The sequence below is a fragment of the Podarcis raffonei genome, chromosome 7 (assembly GCF_027172205.1).
Source record: "Podarcis raffonei isolate rPodRaf1 chromosome 7, rPodRaf1.pri, whole genome shotgun sequence".
Taxonomy (NCBI): Eukaryota; Metazoa; Chordata; class Lepidosauria; order Squamata; family Lacertidae; genus Podarcis; species Podarcis raffonei.
In genome coordinates this window covers 26,957,116-26,984,311 of record NC_070608.1, presented here as the reverse complement: position 1 = coordinate 26,984,311, position 27,196 = coordinate 26,957,116, and the positions used below count along the sequence as shown (strand labels likewise).

The window sequence follows — 27,196 nt, the reverse complement described above, 5'->3', positions numbered from 1 at the left end:
GTGTGGTGGAGTCTCCTTCTTTGGAGGTCTTTAAGCAGAGGCTTGACAGCCATATGTCAGGAGTGCTCTGATGGTGTTTCCTGCTTGGCAGGGGGTTGGACTCGATGGCCCTTGTGGTCTCTTCCAACTCTATGATTCTATGAGAGTGCCCTTGCCCTCAGATCTTGCTTGTGGGTTTTCCACAGCCACTGTCAGTCTCAATACATTTCCTTCCAGTGAATGGTGATCCCACGGGGTGGTATTCAACTAGGTTTTACTCAGAATAGACTCAGTTGACATTGATGGACCTAACCTTATCATGTTTCTTCATTTCATTGGGTCGACTCTAAGTTGAATTCCACCCAAGCAATGTTTTTTCAAGAGCAATCTTACCTACTGGGGAAGGTATGTGTTTGCATTTCCAGTGGGTCAACTGCCACATCCAGAGCCTTGCAAGCTCACAGCAGCCAGGGAAGGAGAGTGGCCACATTATTCTCTCTTATAAACTTTTCCTCCCATTGCAGCCAGTGGGTGAGAACTACCTACTCCAACTCTGGAGATGGAGTTGCTTTAGCATCTTGGGGGTGGGGGGAGCATGGCTTCCCTGGGCATTTCCTTAGCTGTTTGACATACTTTTAGCCTGCTTTTCAGATAACTGTTGCCTCCCCAAGCAGCTCACATCAGTAAGAGAGAGAAAAACAGGCCCTGCTGTCAGACTTGCAAACTACATAAAGGGAGTGGGGTGGGAAAGTCGAGTCCTTCAGGGCCTGAACAAAGTGCTAAACAGTTATGGATAGTTAGGCTGAGCTTCCCTCGCTGCTGTTCTTGCTTGAAGAGGAGTTGGTGGCTCTTGTTCCTTTGGCCAGTGGATGGAGCCAATTCCCTTGTGGTTTCTGCAGTCCTAGGGCAAATGACAGCAAGAGCAGACTATACTTTCTGGCAGGGAGGAGGTAGCAAGCTCCCTGCAGCCACACCTTCTCTGAAAAGTGAAGGACATGCCCCATGGGGCAACACCCCATTCCTGGCTTTACTGCTGTTGGAATAGCAATGGTGGGAGAGTTTTCCATGGCCACAGTGGCAAGCCCTCTAGAGCTGGATCTTCTTCTCTGATGGCAGAGGAGGCTCCATGGAATCGTATTACCCCTCAGCCACTGAAGCCATATGTCACCTCAGAAAAAAGCAGCTTGCATCAGTTCAGTATTTGAGCTTTGGTATGAATCAGATGCACACCTTTACTGTAGGGATGTTTATTTCATTCTGATAGGTGAATGACTCCCCCTTTCTCCCCAAGGCCAAGCTGCTTTCCAGTTACCTAGATCGGCTCAAGGTTATGTTCTAGGCTCTGTGGCGAATGCCAAATTTGTGACAGACCCTCTGCAGTCAGAATGTTTACATTCTGTGACTCGGCAGCTCCTAGCATGTGTGTTTGTATGTGTGAAGAGGACTGGAAACATGCTCAGAATAAAGAGAGAGTTTCATTAATCCAATTGATTTATGCATATATAAATATATTTATTTGTAAGACAAAGGCCAGCAAAGCCAGAGGTGCTTGCAGTTAAGCAGCTGGGAAGACGTTCAAGTCGAAGACTCCAAAGGAACAGCAGTTTTTCTCCAGTCAGCCCTCTTTTTAACCAAGGTAACGTTATTTAAGAGAAGTATCGCATTTTTGCTTTTCTGTGCTTTACAAGTTGTAACCACCAAGAGCAAGTCATATAAAGTAAAATAGCAAGTTTCATTTAAATTAATATGAAAATTAAATCCCCGTAAAAGGTAATTCTACTAATTCTTATATTCCACCAAGTGTACAGTTGGGAGGGATAATGCAAAAAAGGGGGCGCCCTGCCAAGTCCAAGTGCTGAAACAAAACATTTGGATGATGCATGTATGAGTGATTTGGGTGCTTTAAGGGATACATTTACAAAATGTTGAGATATACCGGTATAAATGGCCCTAAGTTGTCACTTCAGTTGGCCCTGACAAGTCTGGGTGTGAACTCCTGTCATATAGTGGACATGTGCAGTAGTTTGCATATATCACCCTAAACATTTATTTGCCAGTTTAACAAACTGTCTGTAAAAATACAGTGGAAACAGAAAAGCCAGAAGCTATCCAACATCAGAGAAAATATTAAATTGGAATATGGGGAACAGGTAAAATCAAAGCAGTATCAAAAGCAGGCCCTTCTTTTTGCAGATACAATTAAGCAAGTGGAGAAAAACAAGCAACCTGTAGTCATAATTGAACAGTCTGTCCACCTCACTTAGATCTCTGTCTTTACCTGCAGTTCCCTATTTCTGTAGTGGAGGTGTCACCGACTAATCTCGAAGGGCTGTTGCAAGGGATAAAGGGCTTGAAAAACTTCCGTGTTTTAAAAGGGCTGTATCATGCATATGATAAAAGTATGAGTTCCCAAACTGGTTTTCAATGCATCTGTTGAAATGCAAACATATTTGAACACATGCAGAGTGCCTTTCTTTATGACCAACTTCAGTCTTGCCCTGGCACATCTAGGATTTGAGAAAACTGCTCTCGGATACGAGGGAACTCCTCTTAGCTCAAGGTAGGGTATTGAGGCATTTCAAAAACAGGTGTGCAAGATCAAGGGTCCCTGTTGCTGCTTGCCAAAAGGCTGCCTTTGGACACTGATTTACCCCCCTTTTTGTTTATAGAACAAGCTGTGTTCCTTCCTATATATGCTCAGTCAGGACATAGCAATTTCTGTAGCTGTCCTTTGCACTCATCTAGTGCAACTGTTTTTATCATGAATCAAAAAAAGTCTGCTGTAGTGTGAAAGCTTCCCCTTCCAGAGCCAACAGCAGCTACCAGGGGAGGGGGTGTTAATTAGGACTGTGGCATAAAGGGTTAAAGCCATTCCCACATAACACAGTCCCAATTTTGACTGGATTCTCCTGTAGTTGCCATTTAAAAACAAACAAAATGCCAATAAACCCCATAAACCAGACAGGTATTTCCTTGTGCCAGGTTTTATCTACCACGAGCAATCTAAGGTCTCTATCTACCAGCCAACAATCTTACAAAGGGAAAAGAGATTTTACACATCACAGTGCCAGCAACATTTTGTCACCAGGAGCTGCCACAGGTGACACTGCTAATTTCAGTCAGACTTGTGTGCATATGAAGGATCAGGATGGGGGCCATTTTTGCATGTTGAAAAAGCCACTGGAAAAAGCCGCTCTAAGTTTGGAGTTATTTGCAGAGCATTCATTTTGAAGATGAATCACAGTCCTCCACGTTTTCTAAGAACTCTTCCCACCCTTCTGGCTACGTGCTTATCGGAAAATACTGCATCTGCTGTGTGAGTCTTACTGTACTTTAAACATAAAGACAGCAAAGGCATTTTGTGTAAACCAAAGTATCGGTACTGTAAGAAGCTCGGGCAGCCATTTTTAAGCAGCCCATTTCTGCATGCGATCTTGTATATTTTGCACCTTCTGAAGCTTTGCATCTCCACACAGTGTCTAGGAAGAAAAAGGAACTATGTAGTCTGGAATAACTCCTGAAGGATGTCACTTCTCTGACCCCGTAGATTATGTCCTCAGAATTAATTATAAACTGGAGTAACCGTAAACTGCAGGGCAAGAAAGACTTAAGAATTTCTTAGCTGCATTTAGTAAGAAATGTTGAGTCATGTGGAATACTTATTTGTAGGAAAATGCTATCTATTATCCATGTTTGGAAGAGCATCATCCAGGTTGAACATCAACAGTACTTTAAATGGATGAAAACATGCACATCAAAACAAAGAGGTGAATAAAGAAAGCCATAGTTTTCAACAGTGTTTTAAAACTCCATTATTTATGTCTCCTAAAGGCTGGCTGGAGGAAGACAACCAGTGGATGACCCAAATAAACAGACTCCAGAAACTGATTGACAGGCTAGAGCAGAAGGTGAGCACAAGTTCCTTCATTAATCTGTAAAGAATACCTCTGTATCCTTACTGCATTGCACTCTCCTTCCCTCCCTGACTGATAGTAGCAGAGCAGGTACAACATCCACTAAACGAGCTAAATAACCTACCTGGGTAGCCCTCTTTGCCACTGAAGGGCAAGGGTTGAAATAGCATGTTGTAGGTCATATCACAAAAAACCCTCAGCTGGTGGGTGCTTGATGATGGGATGGAGGCAGAGAAGTGGGCCTTCTTCCCTACTCTCATCACCATGCAGCAGACACAGTTGGGAACTCTCAATCATGTCTGGTCAGTTTGTACTGCATCTTTCCCTATCCCAGCCAGCACAGTACAGCAGTGGCAGTATCCATAACTAGTTATCCTATCTACTTCCAAAAATTTTCTTTTCTCGTTGCTGAAATGTGTTAGTTACATATATGAAGTTTGAATCCATGCTGAGTATATAAAAGCAGTGGCACATCCCAATGGCAATAGGCAGGCGGTTACAAAATAAAAGTTGTTTCTTAGATCTATTTCCCAAGGCACACAGTTACTTTTCTGTTGTTCTCACATTCCAACAACAGCTTAGGTATGTTAGACAAAATTGGCCAATTGCCACGGTTCTGCTGCTTGTAAGCCAAAGTTAGAGGATGACTGTGTGGATAGTTAATATCTGGTACTTTTGTTTGCATTTCTCCTCCATCCTGTTGGCAAGGATCTAAAGCTTGAGCCACTGGAAGAAGAGGTATCTGAAGAAAACACTAAATCTGTAAGTATCCCCCCCCCCCCCGATTATGAATTGATGAGGATAATAGTTATCTCTGCATGGAGGCATAAAGAAAGTTTTGGATATTCTATTCTGGTTTAATTAACAAGGATTTGCAATCCTATGCATACTAATTTGGAAGTAAGACCCACTGGCCTTAGCAAGGCTTACTTATGAGTAAGGATGCAAAATTGTCTTACTGAGCATTCCAATAGGACCCTCATAAGTAACACAATTTATATTACATTTAGAGGGAAGATCCAGTTACACCATTGCTTTATTCAGCCTTTTTTTAAAAAAAACTCCTTTGCATTATATTGCTTATTTTTACATATAAAAATATTTTTACATACCGTATATTATTGTATGCAATCAACCCAGATGGCAAGATAAAAATGCTCTGATATCAGGAGTGCAATGCATTCACCAATAATATTGTCTTAATATTTTTGTCAGCACATAATGATAGTTCAACGTCAGATGTCAGTAATAGAAGAAGAACTGGAGCAATTCCGGTTTGCTCTGAAGCAGTATGTGGACACGGCCTCTTCTCAGGACGGATGCCTGCAGTGAGTACATTTGCTGCCCCCAGAGGATGAGAAAATTTAGAGGGCTGTAAGTTTCCGCTTAGAATTCCATCAGAAGTCATCAGGATGACAACTAGCAAAGGGGTTCTATAAGCACCCCTCACATTATGACCCGGCACCAGCCAAAGTTAGTAGCTCAAAACTCCCATTAATTTCAATGGAACTTAAATATCTGCTCCAAAAAAGAAGCCATACTTAACATAAAGCAAAATGGACTGCAAAACTAGATGTTTACAACAAACCAAATAGTTTTATGAGCAACAACGAATTACTCTTTAAAGAAAAAAGGTTAACATACAGTACTTGCAGTCACCTGTTGAATATAGCAAAAAGAGATAGTTGCTTTTTTCCTGGCACACTGTATTCCATATGTACATAGTGACACCTGCTGGTCTCTTTCTGATTTGACATAATTTGTGTCTTAATTTATACAGCTGAAAACAAGTAAAGCCTAAAGACTTTAGCTGGTTGTGTGACTTATTTTTGATTTAGTGTTTTTATTTCAAATTGTATTTTACCATTTATGTAAACATTGCAGAGAACTTGGATGGAAGGTTATATACAAGTATAGTTGTAGGAATATATATCATTCCAGTACTGAAGATCTGCATACCATTCTAGCTGTGGGACAAACTGCATGACAGGAGGCTTTCCTGTACATATTTCTAGATGGATAACAAACCCCAAGTACAAACAGCTGCTGCTTGTGGGGTTCCCCTCCAAGATCTAGGTGCCAGAACTGCATCACTTCTTTATAAAGTTGAAATCCTACCAATCAGGATTTGTCTGTTTTTTGGGAATGGGAGGGATTGGATTTAGTGTCCCACTCCTCTTTTCTTGCAAAAAAACTAACAGAATTTCAGTTGAAGGTGAATAAAATGATCTGAAAATAAAACAAACCACAGTTTTTCAAGTTTGGGCATTACAGGGAACTCTGGTTCAGTTTAAGATAGGAAACAATTTTCGATCTCCTTGTGGCCACTGAAGAGGTTGGGAGTTTTTAAGTCCAAGGCATGAGGCAGCTTCTTCTCAAAGTGAGAAGCCAGGGTTCTCATTACTTCTTAACCAAACTTATTACTTCTTCATACTGGCTCTGCTATCTACTTATCAAATTAATTCTGTTGTTTTATTAGTGTTTCTATTCAGAGGTTTTCTGGTGAATCTCGCTTCATCGTTTATGAATTCTGGGAGAACAGTGCCTGGAACAGGTACACAAAATGCCATGTGTATATCTTATTATGGACAAAATTATAAATAGTTCAAAATATCAGCTATTTACAACTAATGTTACTAGAAACAAAACCTGATTTTCCAGAACAAATATTTATCAGCATCACCTAGCTGGGGGCGGGAAAGGGGGGGATGACATGTTAAATACAAGTAGCATATTGCCTTATCGTTTCCTATGTATATTAATTGGCAGAGCAGTTAGAATAGTGCAATTATTATACTTTTCTGCAGCAAACCAAGTTTCCAATCCAAATGCACTGATCCTTTAGAACACTTGGATGGAAGTATTCATAAAATAAGCAAGAGCACATTAGGATGACATGAAATAGATTTGAAAAAGATAAATGTACTGATGTATTAAAGCCCTGAAGAGATTTTCTAACAAAACATAGAAATGTTCCATTAAAAAAACAGATATTCTGGTTTAATTCACACTTTCTAGTGACCACCAAACAAACATCTCAGGGACACATGGATCAGTGCTGTTTTTGATTGTGTAGGCTGTAAACTGGACTATTATTTATAGTTAACTCAGTAGTACATTTTTATCTAACAATCTCATACTATATAATAAAGGCTTTGCAGATTTGTAAACCAAGAGGGCTCCCTATCCAATTTTATTTTAAACTGTGAATTGATATAGGAAGAAAGAGTAAATGAAGTTGTCACTCTTGTTTCTATAGCCACCTGCAGATGAACTACAGCAAGACATTTCAAAGAAGTAATGTGGATTGCCTGGAAACTCCAGAACATATTACAACTATGCTAGTGCCTGGTAATCATCCTGTTAATAGTTATCTGTGTGAAAAAGTTCTCTCGCCCTCATTCTATCCCTTCTTCCCTCAACACCTATTTTCCATTCAAGAAGCAGAGAAGCATCTACAGTGGTACCTCGCAAGACGAATGCCTCGTAAGACGAAAAACTCGCAAGACGAAAGAGTTTTACGTTTTTTGAGTTGCTTCACAAGACGAATTTCCCTATGGGCTTGCTTCGCAAGACGAAAACGTCTTGCAAGTTTGTTTCCTTTTTCTTAAAACCCTTAATACCCAGGGTGCATTGCTTGAAGAGGTGCAGTTCCGTGCTTCGCAAGACGAAAAATTCGCAAGACGAAAAAACTCGCAGAACGAATTAATTTCGTCTTGCGAGGTACCACTGTATATAGGGATTTCCCACTAATGACATCCTATGCATGTTTACTCATAAGTAGGACATTCAATGGAACTTGCTCCCATGTAAGTGTACGTAGGGTTGCATAATTTCCCAGCTGTCAGTCCCATTGATCAGGGTGGAACATGCTTCTGAGTAACAGGTTACCTTTTTAAGCAGTGAAGTCATATGTATGACTGTTATAATAATAATAATAATTTATTATTTATATGCTGCCCATATGACTGGGTTGCCTCAGTCACTCAAGGAAGCTTCCAACAAATTAAAACATAGACCAAATTTGACAAGCAATATTTTATCTTCAATATAAATGACTTGATGGCATAATATATGAATACCATTCAAATTGTCACTTGAATAGAAGGTAGAATTATGCCTTATATTCAAGGCATAAGTATAATGTGGGAGACCTGTGATTAGGGTTTCTCATTTTTAATAAATCCACAGAAAACCTTACTAGGAGCCATTGGGTGCAGTTGAAACAAATTCAGAGTACGGCACTGAGTGAGGGGTTTAAGAACAACTGATTTAAATCTCCCCTAAAAACTGGTATTAGTCCTACAGGAGGGAATATATATGGGAAAACATATATAGACTACCAGATATAGCTCTGAAATTAGTACCAACCAGGAATTTTGGTTGGAGTAAAATCTGTTTAAATGATAGGCCATTTTTCCTGCTCCTGCGATCTTAAAAGATTAACCCAAAAAAATTAAATGTAAAGCATTAAGCCATGTTGAGCAGGATCAATTCCAACATTACATACACATTGTGGTAGCTGGAATACTACTTTTCTTATATGCATTTATTTGGGTTAGCGAGAATAGCATACATTAGTAGTGATGGGATGTTACGAGGGGGAACAACATTGATAGTGGGTTGTATCCAATGTTAGTCCTAATCAGAGTAGACCTTTTGAAATTGATAGAGAGTTGCCAATGGCTGTTCACTATTGGCATTTTTATCTTTAAGTGAAATGAATGCAAAAGCATAAATACTCCAAAGATTATGTAATGTCAGTCAAAATGTGACGGCACTATTTTATTCCATCTTTGGCATTTGGTATCCGACTGGGACCAAATGTGGTAATTATTTAAGTGCTCTAAATAATACGTATTGGATTCCCCTTTACACTGCCTCGTGTGTTCCCTTTTGTGATATAATAAGCAATATTAGAACCCTCCTGGTCTTAGGGCTCTGAGGACCTGGAAACTGTGTTTCAATTTAACAGTACGTGTATGTGATCATATGAGATAATAAAATTTCACCTGTTCTCTCCAGGTTCCATGGTAGAGATATCACTGTGTTTCACTGGTTAGCTGATAAAATTTCTGCTACTACAGAAAGGTTGCCCAATTCTTTTTTCCTTTCGCCAATCAGAGCTTAGTTAACATGTACCTGATTTAGTGACAGTCCAGGTTTATTTTCATTTTGGTAGTTTGCTTTAGTTACAGCTTCTTATTCCATATGAAAAGCTCTGAATATTGCTGTGCTTTCATTTGTGCAAACTGTTAAATGGCTAGAATAAACTCATTCATTAAAAGCCAAAATAGCTAATACAATTTGAGAAGTTGCTGAAATACTAGAATTGTCTAATCAGCATGAATACTTCCTTTTCAGCTTCCTGGTGGATCCTCAACAACAACTAGAAGCTTCGCTATAATTCCTATTAATGACATATGTTCTGCATTACTTTAAAAAATATATATTATAAAGCCTCTAAAATTAGCAGATAACATTCCTTCCATTTTTAAAAAGGGCCACATTGTACAAGTTATTTGTTGCTACTTTATGGAATTATATAATGGTATTTATTGATCTTAATTTGTTTCATATGGCTCTCTGTTTATGTTATTGTGCATAGTGCTTTTATTGTGTGTTTTAACTATCTAACTATTTGAGAAATCATTTCTGGACACAAAGCAGGATGTAGATTTAACATATATGCTTATATTGGACATTGATGCCTTTTGCTTAATAACCTGGTGTGCACTGAAGTCAGCCCAACATGGATACTAAGCTATTCTATATAACATACGTGAACTAAATGGGAAGCAAGACTCCTGGATTGACACAACTTTTTCATTTATATTAACAGCTCATATTTAGCTGCTGCTACTCTGTTAAGCCAAGCTTACTATTTATTACTGAAAAATGGAAAGCTCCACTGTAAGCCCATGCACAGCCAAAAGATCTTCAAGAAAAACTTTGTCCATGGAAGAAAGTGCTATTCCATCTCTACACTTATAACACACACACACAAGGATTAGCTCAGTTTTAAAACATGTTTGCAGCCTTCGGAAAAAATCAGAAACACAGGCCATTTACCAGTCTTCCTTCCAACAATGATAGGTCAAGTCACAAATGAGAACGAATTTTAGCTGTCCACCTTCAGTGCATTTCATTTGTGTAATTTCAACTGACTGGCTGCAAAGTTGAAATCACTTAAGTTACCTGTAACAATGTTTATGATGAGGATGTCCATTCAAGGAAAGCAGAGAGCTTAAAAGCTCTTTGCCTTGTGTTGAAGGCAAAGTCCATTTGCTGCACTGGCTTTGGAGTGGTAGGGATGCTCACGTGGGGGCAGTTCAAGAGGTTGTTCTATACACAATTTTGGCTTTACGCGCAATCGTTAGAATAGAACCCTGCACAAGTTGCAAGTAACCATTATTTGTATATCTGTCTACAATGTCAGCAGCAGATAAGTTGGAAATCATAAAGTGAGATATGTATGGCAGAACTACTATTTTTTTAGTACAAAAAGCAGGATAGGACTTAGCCTTTATATAATTCCACTGCCTGGTTATAGCTGCTAGCAACAGCTACCGTTAACCTAGAAAGATATCACTTGGTTATAGAGAGTGGTATCAAGCTTTAGTCCTACTCAACAGACCCACTAAAATCAATGGACTTAAGTTGATTCATTTCAACAGGTCTATTCCCAAGTAGGACTGTTTTGTATACTGATGACTAAAGTTAAGACAATAAGATCAGTGGCTTACAGTCACATAATTAACTCTACACAGTTTAAAATCCACACCACCCTGAATCAATCTAGTTTATTTAGGAAGAGTTACAGTGATTGATGGAAAAAGATAAGGTGAAAAACGGGGGAAGGGCAGAGAGGGAAAAGGACAGGTCACGATAAAATTATTAAAACATACCACTACTATTTATAAATACATTAGAAATGTTATAACACTAGGGGGAAAAATGGCACAATCCAACCAAAGTCAAGTCCCAATGATTTCAATGGAAGAGATTTAAGTATGTGCTTTTATAAAAGACTAGCCAGTATTTTAGATATACATGTATAATACGCAGTGTACTTAACATTCACTAAGGGTTGATACAGAGGAATGTTTACTATGTGATGGTGGTTTGAAGGCTTACTGTAAGGTGTATGTAGCCATGAGGAGTCAGTAGTTTATAGTAGCCGACCAATGAGAATAGCCTTCCTCACCATTGCACATATCTAATCAGTTGCAGCAAAAGTGATCAAGTGAACTCCAGTCCTTCAGGCATCACAGCTATGGCAGTATGGTGTCATAGGCAACATTTCCAAATTTGAAAAGTGACAGTGGTTCTGCCTCATTTTAGCAGTTTTCTCCTTTATAACTACAAAAGCTCAATGAACTATTGCTTTAAGTCATACAAAACTTGAAGTTTTCACATAAGTTTTCTGTTGAAAACAGCTTTACTTCCGAAATGAACTGATGGGTACACCAACTGTAAAAGATAAATTTTGATTACAGTCTATTGGCATTACAGATCCCATTTCCCTTAATTTTTAGTGGTGAAAAAGACACATTCCTCATCTTCAGAAAGACCTATTGTTGCTTGCAGTAGGTAGTAAATAGTTTTTCTACAAGACAAAATGTCCCACCACCAAATTTAGTTAATGAAGAATATTCGCAATAGATATTTAAGCAAGCTTAAGGGCAATCACAGCTCTGGACTAGACTCTGAGCAAATATTTAAAAAGCTGGGAGCACACATATATGTGTAAAACTACAGAAGGGAACCTTCAGCTCACACGCCTCCCCATTTAGCCCATGACATGGTTTAGTCAAAACCACCCCCAGCTGCCCATCACCAAATGCCATGTAACATCAGGCTTGAGACAGGTAAACCAACAGTGCCAACTGAAACGGGAGAAACAGAAGCACACTTGTAAAATTTGGTTTCTTTCAATTTTGGAGCCTTTTTTTCCTGATTCCCTGCAACAACAATACTTTGTATTGCTGTTTGTTTTTAAATTCACCTGCTATCAGTTTCTGTGCTCTTATTTAATTGTTCTTTGGCTGTTTTAATATATTTTGTATATTGCTTGTGACATATGTGCAGAATGTGATGCTATAATAATAGTGCTGAATTCAAAAAGTACCAAATTACCAAAAGGAAAAGAATCAAGCACACACTTGTTGCACTCTGCAAGCCTTGAGTTCAAAGCTGACAACAGAGTATAAGTTGGTAGGGCAATTCACCTGTCTAAGTGGTCCACAGAAGGTGGGAGAACTCTGGATTTGGCCCACCAACCAGGTCCAGTCCCACCCCCTTGACATAAAATAATAAATGGGTAACAGAACCAGGAAATAAGAGAACACAAGCTCTTGGAGTAGTAATAGCGATAAAAAAATGGGAGTGTATCCATTAATTTGAGTCAGTTTCTCTACTTGTAATCTTGTAAGGCCCTTCCCATACGCTCCAGATTGCTCTTTAAACCCAGAAATGTTTAAAGATTTTTATAGCATTCCCCTATAGCAGCTCTCTGAAAAATTCCCAGCCACACCCCACTTTACTGTGTCATACCTATAGTTCTTGTATTCATGTCAGATTATGGGAATGACTTGAGTTACTGGGAAAGTATTGAAACACAAGAACATCTCAAGAGATTATACAATACTTACCTTATCATAACTGATGCTCTGAAAAACTCAGAATTCCCAGGTGTGCATCATATTAGTAGGAACTATTCCTTGAGCAGTAGGTAATTTGGAAGGAGCTTGCATAAATGGAAGATACTAGGTTGCTCAAGCAAGAACGCTTGTACAAAGGGTATAGCCCACCCCCATTCTCCTGCTGTAGCCTCCTGCTGGGTGATAGTGGCTAGGAGGGGGTAACTCAGTGAAGGCAGCTTGCATAAGAAGAGCTCTATTCAAATATTGCCCCTATCTAATTACGCCCTTGCTCCACATCTCAGGCATGTTGTGCTGTCCCTGGACACTTGAGAAGCTATTCAGGAGTGTTGGGGGATATAGTGGGAAGAGGGGTAAGATCAGTGCTTTTTTTCTGGGGGGACGCAGGGATACACATACCCCTAAACATTTTGTGAATCTAAGTTTGGCCTCATTGAGGGGCAGTATTTCAATACGAGTAGGAAAATGAGAGTACCCCTAACCATTTTTTTAGGAAAAAAGCACTGGATAATTCCCCTTCTATGACTGCAGCACTAGATACCAACAGCAAGCTCCACCAATTAATTAATCTGTACTCCTTTTAACACAAAACAAGCTACTTAAATACTTTCAAACACTTACTGGTTTTTCAAGTACAATGGGATGATCGGGAAGAAATTCTGGTTTCTTTTGTGCAAGTGAAACCTTTGAAAGCTTCAAGAGGAAATCTCTACTATATGTTATTCTCTCTGTCAATGCAAATTTTAAATGTTAAGTATTGTGTTGAAGAGTACATACATGCATGAAACAGCTTGTGAAAATTATAAATTAAACTATTTTTATAGTATTTATGATTCTTACCTCACTGGCAAGTGAGTATTTGTGAAAGCTGCATTGTAATAGATTGGGATTTCTACAGACTATGGGATACCCATTTATACATAGTTTTAAAGCTGAGAGTTCTATAGCATTAGTAATATTGAGAAGGGACAAGAAATGTCAACCAGTTGAAACCTAGTTTAGCTCATTTACCTCTGATGTACAAAAAGCTGTCTTGCAATGAGCTTTGTGTACTGAAGGAGCTCTTGAACACAAGTAAATCTCCATTTTACTCAGTCAAATCAATTCCAAAGTTTTATAAACTTTAAATAATAGAACAAGACTAACATTGCAATCTGAGGTAAACTTTGTGTAAACATGCAAAGATCAATGCATGTTTCCTCAATGACTGCCTGAAGCCTCTTACTCAATCCTGAGACAATGTAAAAAGGCCCATCAAGACATGTCCCAAATTTAAAAATTGGCTTTTCAATAGTCCATACACCTCCAGTGTATTAGTATTGTTCAGTACTTCTACTCACAATGTTTACCTTTTGTAACTTCAGGTTTATGCTGCTCTGACAGTGTAGGAATCAGACTGTCATTTAAAACCAGCATTCCATTAGACTTGCACATCTAAAAACAAAGAATAAAATACTGATGTTTTACTGCAGTCTAGAATTTATCTTAGCTGTTCATGCAAATATAGTGATGAATACGTAATTCTATTATGATGAATGCTTAATTCTATTAATTGGGGGGAAATTCAGAGTAGCAGTAGCAGCATTTGTGGTTGCAAAACCAATGAATCTTGTAGAACTTAAAGATTAATGAGTTTATTATGGCATAAAGTTTCATGGACTGCAGTCCATGTCACCAGAATCATGAAGTGTCACACATATGTGTGTAAGTAGCTGCAAAAGGGAAATGAGATTTAGAAAGTAAGACTGTCACACTTTCTCACAGGCCTTGGGTAGTAGACCTGTACTTGTTTACAGACAGCCACCCAACCTAAAACAGCTACTCATCAGCAATATGTCATGTAACATGGACAGAGGAACAAGCCATGTGGCAAACCGAGATGCAAAGTCTGTCCACTTGTCCACCCTGCAAAATTATTACTGGAACTAGCGCCAGCATCAAAAGGTTCTTTCACCTTCGCATCTTCCAATGTTCAATCTGCCTGCAATGCATTTCTGCAGCCTCCAGAAAACAGGGGTTCTCAAACCTTCTACTGCTTGGGCTGAAATTTACTGATGCCCACCAGTCACAAAGTGCTGGTGCAGAGACAAAGCCAGAAAAAGAAAAGAAAAAGACAGTTGACATAGATTATGCCAGCTACTAACATTTCCTACTGATTATTTAATCTCTGAAAATGGCTGAACTGCTTATTACAGCCAGCAGTGGCTCAGAGGGTGGGGACAGCAGCAATGTGAATTTTGTGCTCAGTTCTATGTCATTGTTTCCCAAATTATGGACTAATAGGCCAGATTTTAAAATAGAATAATAAACTGATGCAAATTTGACACCAGAAATGGCAAGACTCAAAAACTATTCGCGGAAACTCGACCTACCAGACCCCTGTAACCTTGAAGAAAAGAAGTTTCAAGAGAGACTAATGTGAAAATGCTGTATTACAATTTATCAAGATGTTAATTGTCATCGCTTGTGGCTTGAATAGGGACAAAGGTACCATCATCAAACTACATGTGTCAGTTAGTATGCAAAGCAAAGATACCAAAGCCCAATTCAAAGTGCTGGTTTTGACCTATAAACCTCTTTAGTGCTTGGGTCCCCCAAGCAGTATTTTCAGCACCAATTAAGATATATCATTTTTTCCCAAGCTTTTGATAGACTAAGATGGTGTCATTTTGTTACTCGTGCACTGCCAAAGCTTCCTGGGGCTGTTTGAGGGGGTTGTTTTTCTGTTTTTATTGCATAATGTATTGATATTTATGTTTTAAATGTGATTTAAGTTGCTTGCATACAAGCAACTAACAGATCTAATAAATACTAATAATAATATCGCTGTATTTTGAATGATCAGCAGCTATTTTGTAAGTAGCCATTGTTAATAACATAATAATCACTGTTGGTACTTTCTGTATTCCTCTATAACAGATTCCTCAACCTCGGCCCTCCAGATGTTTTGAGACTACAATTCCCATCATCCCTGACCACTGGTCCTGCTAGCTAGGGATCATGGGAGTTGTAGGCCAAAAACATCTGGAGGGCTGAGGTTGAGGAAATCCTGTCCTATAACTAGAGTTTTACACCCACACTGCAAACAAGTTGTAAGGGTAAAGAGACCCCTGACCGTTAGGTCCAGCTGTGACCGATTCTGGGGTTGCGGCGCTCATCTTGCTTTATTGGCCGAGGGAGCCGGTGTACAGCTTCCGGGCTAAGCCGCTTCTGGCGAACCAGAGCAGCGTACGGAAACGCCATTTACGTTCCCGCCAGAGCGGTACCTATTTGTCTACTTGCACTTTGACGTGCTTTCGAACTGCTAGGTTCGCAGGAGCAGGGACCGAGCAACGGGAGCTCACCCTGTTGCGGGGATTCGAACCGCCGACCTTCTGATCAGCAAGTCCTGGGCTCTGTGGTTTAACCCATAGCGCCACCTGCATACAAGGTGTAGGTGTGTATAAATGAATCCTGAAAGAGACCAGAGCAAGCTTGTCTGAAGCGCTGTTTGATGCTTATATAATATAATTAGTGTGTGTGTCTTTGTGTACACATAGCCATTAAACTTCATGCACCCAATAAAGTGGAAGCTAGCCCATGAAAATTCAGACCACAGTAAAATTGCTTGCATTTAAGGTGCTACAAAATATAGCACATTTATTTTGTTAACATTTAAGGCCATCACAAAACCAAAACATACCCCTACCACAAAAAATGTGTCCTTAACTGTTATGTACAGTATCTGCCTGCCTACCAAGACCACAAACTTCAGATTTACACTGCTTCACTATCCCAAACTAACACAAAAATGGTACGTATGCAGTCACTACATATGATATTGGCACAGATACTTTAACAAGCATGCCACTTAAATGAAAATGAGGAAGTTAGTATTATCTTGTAATGGAGTCATATCTATTGACCCATAAGCCTTTCTATGCTTGACTACTGTGTCAATGGTCATGCTTCATCTAAATGGGTTCCTTGACACAATTGCTTGAATATCAGGTCTCAAACTGCTTTATACAAACCCAATTAATTTCCAGAGAAATACAAAGTAGACAACCTTCTGGTGCATTTTAGATGCTTAGGTCTGCAACTCCCATCACCCATGACCCTTTGTAATATTACCTCCGACTGATGGGAATCCAAAACATCTCTAGAGAGTATCAGGATAGGAAAGGCTGGGGGAGATTCAAGGATTAGACTACTGAGTGTGTAAATGGAACTATTTACTACTGATTCTGTAGGCACAGCTACCAAAATCATCATCCCCCCACCATATTACTGTAAAAATAATTATTTCATTCAGCTTTATAATCTCAAGGCACATCATTATTCCCGTCTCCCAAATTGAAAACTGAAGTTGAGACACAGTTATTATCTAGTTATATCAAAGCTCAATTGGGACATTTGTAGTAGCCCAGAATATAGTGAATACTATTTATTTTGTATACTGGATGAATACTTACCGAACTAATTTCATTATGCAAACGTACAGAAGGGTTGCATGGAAACTTTGTCTGGAAAGTGAAAGTGGTTGCTGATACTGTGGGAAAGGATGTTGTAGAAATAATTTAATATGTTTACTTCTTTGTTAGTAAACTGAACTACACTTTCTTGCTCTAACTTCAAAAATTAAACACCCTGAATCCAGAGCAACAGTGTAATATTTAGTCCATACGAAACATACATGAAACCATCAATGTACATGATGATTTGTAAATATCTCAAGCTTACAATATAAAATGCAGCACAGCTGATCATGTTTCGCCACTAGTAAGGTAACAGAAATTAAGGCAGGAGTAAACAATGGAAGAACTTGAATGCATTTTGGTTACTTGTTAAAAGAGTACAAAGACTAAAGGGTTATGAAAAATGCTTTACAGAAAAGGTGGGTTTTGAGGGGAAATCTGAAGTAAGGTGACAAAATTAAGGTTGTATCAAGACAAAAGGAGCAACAAGGGAGAAAGGACGATTGTGAAGGACAGGGAAATATTAATATATATGAACAGACAGATAAGATGGCAGTGCCATAGTGGACTTTGGCTTTTTTATTTATGAAAAAATTTATATTGTGCTTTCTAAAAATAATAAATTCAAAGCAGTTCTTTAAAATAAAAATTCATACAGGCTTACATAAAATAGAAAAGCAAATCACTAAAATTCTTACCACACAACTAAGAACAGGATAAAACAATTTAAGATAAAAATAGGGGAGATAAACTTAATTCTTAACTAAAAGCCAAGCAAAGTTTGGGGGTTTTTTTGTATTTTGAAAGCTCAGAAGCATGACATGAATGAAACAGTATTTTCTCCAGTCATGTTCCACAGCAACTGGTATTCAGAGGCATATTGTTTCTGATGCTAGAGGCAATATAGCCATCATTACTACTTTGTGTTGATAGCCTTGTCTGGCTTGAATTTATCCAATTCCTGTTAAAAGCTATCCAAGTCTGTATCACATCTGATGAGAGCAAACTCCCTAGTTTAACTATGCACAATGTGAAGAAGTACTTTTTGTCTCTTCTGAATCTTCCATTCAGCTTTATTGAATGACTGGGTTCTAGTATTGAGAAATTGAGAAAAAAATTATTCCCATCTACTTCCTCTACATCATGCATAATCTTATACCACATCTCCACTTACTCCCTTTTTCTAAACTAAAAAGCCTCAAATGTTGTTTGCTTTTCTCATAGGGGAGTTTCTCCAGTCCCTTGATAATTTTGGTTGCTCATGTCTGAACCCTTTTCAGCTCTACAATATCCTTGAAGTGTGGACACCAGAAGTGTGCACAATATTCCAAGTGTGACTGCACCACAATTTGTATAAAGACATAATAATATTTTCAATTCCTTTATAACCCCCAGCATGTCATTCACTTTTTTTCCCAAAGCTGCTGTACACTGCTTTGACATTTTCATTGAGCTATCCACCATAGCCAAGATTTCTTTCTGGTCAGTCACCACCAGTTCAGAACCCCTTGGTGAAGTTAGGAATTTTTTTTTGCCAGAAATGGACAGTTGCAGTAGTAAATGCAAGGGGTGACCAGGAAATGAACCAGAGTTTTCACAAATGGAACAGAGAGGAAGGGCTGTATTTCTCTGCAGTGTTATTAAGAGAAAAGCAGCATTACTTGCCAACAGACCAAATGTGGAGAGTAAAGTACAATTAAAATATAACTTTATGTATGTATAACAGAGAGGACGGCAATGTTGTCAATGAATATGGCAAAAATATAAGCGGGGCGGGTTGGTTATTTTTACAGCATAGTTCTGTAGATGTCTTCTCAGAATTAAGCCCCACTATATCTAATGGAACTTTATCTCAGGGAATATTCAGAAGAACCTTGCTTTGCATGACTTGTAATGGGGGGCTGCGATTAAATGCCAAAACAGCTAGTGCCATCAGCTCTAGATATCAGTCAAAGAATATTTTGTACTATTTGTAATAGTGTCTTGGCATAATGATAATAGATAAATGCAATAAATACATATGGGCACATAAAAACTAGTAATGCTATCTCTTAGGGTTAAACTATTATAAATGCCACTGGTGACAATGGCAGCTTCCCTGAGTTCTCAACCTTGATGCCCATCTTTCTACTTCTTTACCTCATCTAAAAGAACTTCAGAAATTCATTTCCCCCCCCTCTCTCTCTCACACACACACACACATACAGAGAGAGAGAGAGAGACTACTGTTAGGACTGTGGCACAGAAGGAAAGGCTTAAAATTCCCTCCTTTTATTCTGATCTCTTCTCTAATTGCTATTTAATATTTAAGAACCACATCATGCAACAGCAAATTACATATAGTTTGGTACTCTATTTCCAAGTATGCACTCCAAAATCATCAAGATGCTTACCATGGGACGAGAGATGGCGTGCAGGTCTTGCTGGCTGGAGGGGCTTACCAATCATTCCTTTTGTTTCCATTATTTTAAACACTTTGAGGAGCCATACTATAAAAGACAAGGTACATGTACATGCAAATAACTATAGAACATTCAGAAATTAAGAAGATTAACGTGCATTTATCAGCCTTGCAACTTTAAGGTTGTCCACCTGCTGTAGCACACTCTCTAGCATCGCACACCAAACCCTTAACCCTGTTCCCTATCTTTGAACTTTCTTGTCTCATCCTTAAAAAGAACAAAAAGCTAAATTCCTAATAATTCCTAATGTTATGCAATATTTCAGTAACACCCTAAACGTGAACTTAGCAGCTGTATCTTTCAACTAAATATATAACAGGTTTAGCCTCTCTTGTTTAATAAGCAAGAGTAAAAGGTAAAGGGAAGCTCCAGCGGGAAGGTAAACGGCATTTCCGTGTGCTGCTCTGGTTTGCCAGAAATGGTTTAGTCAAGCAAGAGTAGTGGCCTATTAATCCTGATTTGACTTGGAATGTTCACTATGGCTAAAACAGTAAACTATTTCCCAATCTACTATTAGCATATTATGAACTGTTATGGACTCTTTGAATGTTTACGGCTATTTTCTTGAGGGAGGCACTAAAGAGGACATCATCGTAGGAGTCATATTTTTCATGTCATTGTAAATTGATTTACAGTGCAATCCTAAACATGTTTATTCAGAAGTATGCCTCATTTAATTCAGTGGGACTTGTTCCTAGGTAAACAAGTACAGGACTGCAGTTTTGTTTTCTACAGTGATTTTTTAAAAATTATTTTATTTTATTTTAATTTATTTGATTAGACATTCGTACAAATATTAATACACATACATTTACAACCATAATATCATCATAATAAAAACAAAAAAGGAAAAAACGAAAAGAAGAAAAACGAAAGAAAAAAGTTAAGGTAAGAAATAAGTACATAAAATAGGTGGATGAAAATACACCTTTGTGACTTCCCTCCACCAGTGCTCGTCATTTTTTCATTCAAGTTCTTATTACATTGCAAATCATGTATCACTACATTATTTCTTTTAGTATACTATTATATTATATTATATTATCAAGATGGCTTTACAAGCTTAGTCTAAACATATCAGCATGGTATCTTTAGAGCAGTGTTTACTCATATACTCTTCGAACCACAACCATTGTGACCTTAATTTCTGATGTGTTTGATATCTTATTGCCACAGTTAATTTTGCCAGTTCTATAAATTCTGTTAATTTAGATAGCCAGTTCTCTTCTGTGGATATATAATTTCCTTTCCAGTTCTTTGCAAGGAGTAACCTGGCTGCTGCAGTTGCATAAAAGATTTCCCCCCTGTCTTGTGGTATCGCATATCCCTCTACTCAGTAAGAATGACTCGGTTTCCCCCCCTAAAGATATCCTGAGCATCTTTTTTAGTTCATCGTGGATGCAGCCCCAGAATTTTTTTGACTTTTTTGCAGCCCCACCAAAGGTGCATTATAGTACCCTCTACTTTCATGCATTTCCAACAAAGATTGGATTTGGTGTTATATATTTTAGATATATTTAGGAGTCATATGCCACCTATAGAACATCTTTATGATATTCTCTTTTACAGAATAGCAGTCAGTGAATCTTCTATTGAATCTTCTATCAATTTTCAATAACCTTTCCCACTGGTCTAATTGTATTATATGTCCGATATCTTGAGCCCATTTGCTCTGTGCTTCCTTTATTTGTTTATCTTTTAAGTCCCACTCTAATAATAGATTGTATACTTTTTGCAACTTTGATTCTCCCTTCCCAAAGCCTAATTTTTTATCCGAGGAAAAAACATTGATGATATTGAAGCCAGTCTGTGAGATGGTGCCTTATTTCTTTGAATGTTTTCAGTTTTGGTTGGCCTTGTTCTTCCTTTACTAATTGGCTGTACGTTGCCCAATTCCCTGTCATACAGTATTTATTTTTTTGACTGAGAAGGATTCTGATGGTGATAGCCACCATGGTGTATACAGTTCCAATAAGGGTTGGTAAGTTGTCCACACCTTGTACAATGCGCTTCTGAAGATGTGATTTGTGATGCTTTTGTGAACTTTTACTTTGTTGTATCCTAGGTAGGCATGTAGTGATTTTATTGGCCTTGAGAATGGCAATGGATGTGTGCAAGTTAAATAAACCCTAATCATCAAAGTCAGCTGTTGCTGGACACTATCTTCCGTTTTGGTTTTTAGCCTTTTAAAATATGTTGTAAAAGAAGAAACGACTTCCTTTGCACATTTATGAATCTATAAGCTTTAGTTACATATATCTGAACATGTCTTAGCAGTCAGAGTTATCATGAAATCATGATTATTATAACTGAATATGTTAATTACTTTTTCTCCCAACCTAAATAGACCTCAGCTACTTTTGGGTTTGTCTGTTTGAAAGCAAAATTCTAATAATAGCAGCCAGATACTGCAGATTGCACTGTCATAATGAACCAGGTAGATAACTCCTCCACTTTTAATAATAATTTAATAATAATTTATTATTTGTACCCTGCCCATCTGGCTAGGTTTCCCCAGCCACTCTGGGAGGCTTCCAACAAAGATTAAAAGTACATTAATACAAATACATTTTACAACTTTCTGTGTCTAAAATGTAACATGGGCAGTGAGGTTTTCCAGTGCTTTTCTGGGGGAAGTTTCCATTTCATAAATTCATGGAAACCCTTCCAATTCAAGATTTTCCAGACAACCCACATCACTAGGCATGGGAATCATTCTTGTGCCTGGGCAGCATGTTTCTTTTCAGGGGTTTTAAAAAATATATATATACAAGTACTGACAAAGAGTGAGGGTGTCAGCTGCAATACCTGTGTGCATTATGAGAAAATAAGGAATTCAGGATTATTGGTTTTGGTATACAAACATATGTAGCTTTACCTAATCAAATCAGATAGGATTAATTTACTCAAATGATTTAACCACATGGCCACCCTATCCGCTTCCTAACCCATCACATCAAAAGAAAGCACACACATATATTGGATACACGGCCCCTACTTCCTGCTGGACCGTTCAGAGAAACCAAATGGTCTTGGACCTGGGCTTGGGTCCCAGTAAAAACTCCCTGGACAGTATGCTGCTGAACTTTAAAGTGACAGATTTAATTTTCAGCGACCTATTTGCCCGTTAGCTATAACAACACCGTCTGCTATATTCGAAACAATACCAAGAAATATTCTTTTTTTAAAAGGCGACTTGGCAAAGAAGTGCGAGGGGCGGAGTCCCGCTTTGGTTGGGTCCACACACCAGAACTCCAAAATAAATAAATAAATTTAAATTTAAAAAATCCCTGAGATTCAAGAGACCGCTTAAAAGCAAAGAGTCCAAGGGCAACCTCGACGGGACGGGGGGGGGGGCAAATACTGAAATAAAAAACCGATATGGTGAACCTAGGGTGGTGGTGGTCGCGTTTTCAGTCCTCCATAAAATTTCACTTCTCCATCTTTCTGAGGCTCTTAATTGTTGGTGCTTGTTTCGTTTTGATTTTAAATATTTATACCCCGCCTTTTCCCCTCAGGGGACTCAAGGCGGCTTACAGGCCTCGCTCTCCCATGACAACGAACTCCCAATTTCCACCTCGACGAACAAACAACTACTCCTCCTCCCTCTCCAAATATCCCCTCCTTACCATTTACCGCGAACTCCGACGAATTAAAGGCTCGGCAGCTTTCGGCGTCCCGCTCCAACCACAACTGACAAGGCCCACCCGTCGCCGCCTTCACACTTTTAGAAGCGCGAAGTGGGCGGGGCCGCCTGTGAAAGTGGGTGGAGCCAGGGCCGGAACCCTCTCCCCTGGCTAAGCAACTAACGGTCTCCCCGCGTGCGGCTAAGCATTCCGAAGCCGGCGCGCGCTTTCGCGCCTGCGCTGTGCAGGCGGCGGAGGCCGTTGGCGTCACGTGCTCGGTCGCTCGCGCCACTCGGGGTTGACAGACTTGGCTGGAAGGGAAAGGCGCGCCTTCAATCTCTGGACCTAGGTGGGTTTCTGAAGCGGGGGGTCCCCCATTATTATTTTTGGAGCATCCTGGAGTTGGAACTGGTAAGGAGCTGCTCGACATTTGGTTGTGGACACCTTGAAGGTTTTGAAGCAGAGGTTGGATGCGATGGCCTTCTGTCATGGATGCTTTAGCTGAGATTTCTGCATTGCAGGGGGTTGGACTTGATGACCCATGGGGTCCCTCCCGGCTCTACAGTTCTATGATTCTAGGAAAAGCCTATCCGGGCCAAGTTCTAACTTGAGCAGTCCCGTCTCGGTTGTTTTGGTTTTGCAGAGTATACCGCTTGTCAAAGCGCATTGCTGCTATGTCCCACATCCTAACAGTGTCATTACCGTATTTTTCGCACCATAGGACGCACCGGACAATAGGACGCACCTTGTTTTAGAGGGGGGAGAACAAGGAAAAAAAATTCTTCCGCTCTCTGCCGAGCGCCCCTTCAGCGAAGCGGCAGGAGGCGCTGCGCAGAGAGTGGGATAATTTTCCCCCTCTTGTTTTCCCGCTCTAAAACAAGATGCCGTTTAAGGTGCGTTCAGGCGGCTACCTTGGAAGGTTCCTTTCGACATGCTCTTTGGGGCTGGCGGGGGGAAGCCCACCACCAGCCCCAAAGAGCAGGTCAGGGAGCAGCGGAAAGGCGCAGTGGAGAGGATGCTGCCATAGTCACGCGTCACTTCTCCAGCTGGGAGAGGGTCGCGGGGCTATGGCTTCTTTAGCCCCGCACGCGCTCTCCCGGCTGGAGAGGTGACGCACGGCTATAGAGGCTCCTGCCATAGCCGCGCGTCACCTCTCCAGCCGGGAGAGAGTAAGCCGGGCTTCTTTAGCCCCACGTGCGCTCTCCCGGCTGGAGAGGTGGCACGCGGCTATGGCAGTAGCCTCCATAGTCGCGCGTTACCTCTCCAGCCGGGAGAGGGTCGCGGGGTTATGGCGTCTTCGCTCCATAGGACGCACACACATTTCCCCTTCATTTTTGAAGGGGGAAAAGTGCGTCCTATAGAGCGAAAAATACGGTAATTTGGTTATGTGCCCTCAGTCTTTATTTATTGAGGTACCACTGCGACAGGAAGGTAAACGGCGTCTCCGTGCGCTCTGGTTTCTGTCACAGTGTCCCGTTGAGCTCCTAAAGATAGTGGTGAGAACATTCCACAAATGGGTAAAGGTAAAGGTGCCCCTGACCATTAGGTCCAGTCGTGACCGACTCTGGAGTTGCTTTATTGGCGTACAGCTTCCAGGTCATGTGGCCAGCATGACTAAGCCGCTTCTGGCGAACCAGAGCAGCACACGGAAACGCCGTTTACCTTCCCGCCGGAGTGGTACCTATTTATCTACTTGCACTTTAACGTGCTTTCGAACTGCTAGGTTGGCAGGAGCAGGGACCGAGCAATGGGAGCTCACCCCGTCACGGGGATTCGAACCACCGACCTTCTGATCGGCAAGTCCTAGGCTCTGTGGTTTAACCCACAGCGCCACCCTTTCCACAAATGGGTAGCCACCACTAAAAAGGCGTGCTCTGGTGTTGCCGCCTTCTGGATTTCTCCTGGACCAGGCACATGAAGAAGGGCCTCAGATTATGATTGCACAGTCCTGAAATCTATTTCAGAAGCTACTGGGGCTGAAGTTGCTTGTGAATCAATCCCACTGGGTAGGACTTGGGTGCTCTGCTCAGGTCCCGCCTGTGGTTTCTGCTTGCCCAATGTGAGAACCAAGCAGTATATAAATTTTATGAAATAAGTAAAGTAACAGGGTGCTGGATGAGACAGAGACCATTGGACTGATCGATCAGGCTCTTACGTTCTTAACTAATGTGTAGAACTATGGTACACATCTACTGTATAAAATGGAAAGTGGGTGGAGTCATGTTTCTCATTTTGCTGCATGAGCTTATGTATGCATAAATCCTGCAGCATTCAATGGATCTTCTGCTCAGGTAAGCGTGCATAGGATTACAACCTAACAATGGAATTTTGTTTAGTTTTGTGGGACTTACTCTCAGGTAAGTGTGTATTGGTTTGGAGCTGCAAGCCTATGCGTACTTACATTGTGCCTTAATGACCACAGTGTGATTGCACTGTTGGAGACTAAATGCAGAAAGAATGGGGAGTGAAAAGGTTGAAAAACTGCTTAAAGCAATGAAAATGAAGATACGTTTTTATTAGACATTTAAATTCAAGTCAGGATGAAGCTGCATATGGATTAAACTTACATGGAACAACTTAGACTGGAGTTTTTGACCCCAACTTTTCCAGGTTATGCTTTTCCTTTTAAGTGCTTCAGCAAAATCAGTCCATTGTCTGTTTTGGACAATACTGTGTGCTGACAGTAACTCCAGACTCCACAGCAGGCATCTTTCTCAACACCTGTTGTCACAAATCATTTACGGTAAGTGGAAATAAAAGGGATTGAACTGAACCTGGAATCTTTTGTATGAAAAGAGTTGCCATCTTGTTTTTAGAAATTTTTACATCTTCCGTTATGTGGCCCTGGTCTCATGCATTGTTGCTTTCGTCCAGGGGAAGAAACAGAGCTTGGATGGCCATTTGTTGGGAACTGTTTAGCTGTGATTCCTGAATTGCAGGGGATTGGTCTAGATGATCTGTACCTTCTAACTACGATTCTGTAGACTCCTTCATATTCTGCTCAGTGTATATCATTGGCAGCAAGCTACACTCTGACCCTATGCTATTATTCAAGGGCTTTTATGGTCCCTTCAGGGTCCTTAATTCTTAAATCATAAACTGTCTTATATACAGTTAACCTTCAGTGCCCACCAGCCATGAGAGAGAGGCCTTTCATGATGAAAATATCACAGCATCTCTGGTGGTCTACATTTTCTTCATAGTGTAACCTTGCTTATTTCACACATGCACTTGAGAACTTAAAAGATTTTACAAAAAAACCCAAGTCCATTATGACTTTGGCAATGAGAAAATAGTCTTATCATAAGGTTGAAATACTATAATATAGTGCCAATTTTACAACTGGCTGTTCCATTGCCCTTATAGATTTTTCATTTCAAGCGTCAAGGTTGATAATGTTTCTTCATTTTACGAAGGTCTTGGAAGTATTCCAGATGAAACCTACTTTTAGAATGTCCTTTTCCCTTAACATCCTCAAGTTCCTTTCAGTTGTTATTCTGGTCACAATAAACAATTTTTTGGTGATGTTATTTCTTTGTATCTTTGGTCAAAACAAAGCATTGTTGTTATTTTTAAAATTTGTTTCAAAAAACTTGATGTGTTGATTTTAAATCCTATGACATCTAGACCCATTTAGTGTGTAGTATTATTTTTAAAAGATCAAAAATAGAAATGCAACAGCACTCTCTCCAGGAATAATACATATAAAGCAAAACTTTTTAAAAAATGTCACTGAAAGACCTGGGTAAATGAAAAAGACCTTCAACTGCTCCCAGAAAAAACCTCAGCACATAGTAGCCATATTTTGTAGTAGCTGAAGTTTCTGAGCAGCCTTCACGGAAAGCAGCATATACAGTGCACTAGAGTAGTGGGCCCTTATAAGAGCATTCTTTCATCAAGACACACCTATTACCATTTCCTGTATAAAATACACATGTATGAACTAAAATGTTGCAGTGAAAAAGACTTGCTTGTGGTTAAGTGGCAGTCATAACCAAACTAACCTAGGAGTAAGCCCCATTGAATTGAATGTGATTAACTTCCGAGGGCCTGCATTGGTGATTAATGGATTAAACTATCCTGCCTCATGGGATT

General features: G+C 39.8%; 2 protein-coding genes and 1 long non-coding RNA gene across 7 annotated transcripts in view; 2 read left to right on the top strand and 1 right to left on the bottom strand.

Moving 5' to 3' along the window:
* Window positions 1–9,461, top strand: part of NECAB1 (N-terminal EF-hand calcium binding protein 1) — a 38,514-nt gene extending 29,053 nt beyond the window's left edge. Inside the window, exons 7-13 of one of the 2 annotated variants that reach the window (XM_053395681.1) lie at window positions 1,502–1,615; window positions 3,811–3,887; window positions 4,602–4,655; window positions 5,109–5,221; window positions 6,373–6,447; window positions 7,153–7,244; window positions 9,258–9,461. In XM_053395681.1, the coding sequence (XP_053251656.1) occupies window positions 1,502–1,615; window positions 3,811–3,887; window positions 4,602–4,655; window positions 5,109–5,221; window positions 6,373–6,447; window positions 7,153–7,244; window positions 9,258–9,286 (554 nt within the window). In that variant the 3' untranslated portion in view covers window positions 9,287–9,461. The remainder of the gene's footprint in view (window positions 1–1,501; window positions 1,616–3,810; window positions 3,888–4,601; window positions 4,656–5,108; window positions 5,222–6,372; window positions 6,448–7,152; window positions 7,245–9,257) is intronic. The other variant, XM_053395680.1, reaches the window with a different exon arrangement.
* A 1,434-nt stretch (window positions 9,462–10,895) lies between these two features.
* Window positions 10,896–23,271, bottom strand: C7H8orf88 (chromosome 7 C8orf88 homolog). 2 transcript variants are annotated; one of them, XM_053395686.1, is made up of 6 exons: window positions 23,105–23,271; window positions 19,407–19,502; window positions 17,011–17,087; window positions 13,906–13,990; window positions 13,178–13,284; window positions 10,896–11,366 (listed from the first exon to the last, which is right to left on the bottom strand). In XM_053395686.1, exons 2-6 carry the CDS (start codon window positions 19,474–19,476, stop codon window positions 11,307–11,309), a joined length of 399 nt encoding a protein of 132 aa, XP_053251661.1. In that variant the 5' UTR covers window positions 19,477–19,502; window positions 23,105–23,271; the 3' UTR covers window positions 10,896–11,306. The 2 variants fall into 2 exon arrangements, with proteins under 2 accessions (XP_053251661.1, XP_053251660.1); XM_053395685.1 differs by having other exon boundaries at window positions 10,896–11,502; window positions 23,105–23,208.
* A 58-nt stretch (window positions 23,272–23,329) lies between these two features.
* Window positions 23,330–27,196, top strand: part of LOC128417263 (uncharacterized) — a 32,665-nt gene continuing 28,798 nt past the window's right edge. For all 3 annotated transcript variants that reach the window (XR_008331428.1, XR_008331427.1, XR_008331426.1), the window contains exon 1: window positions 23,330–23,450. This is a non-coding gene — a long non-coding RNA (uncharacterized LOC128417263). The remainder of the gene's footprint in view (window positions 23,451–27,196) is intronic.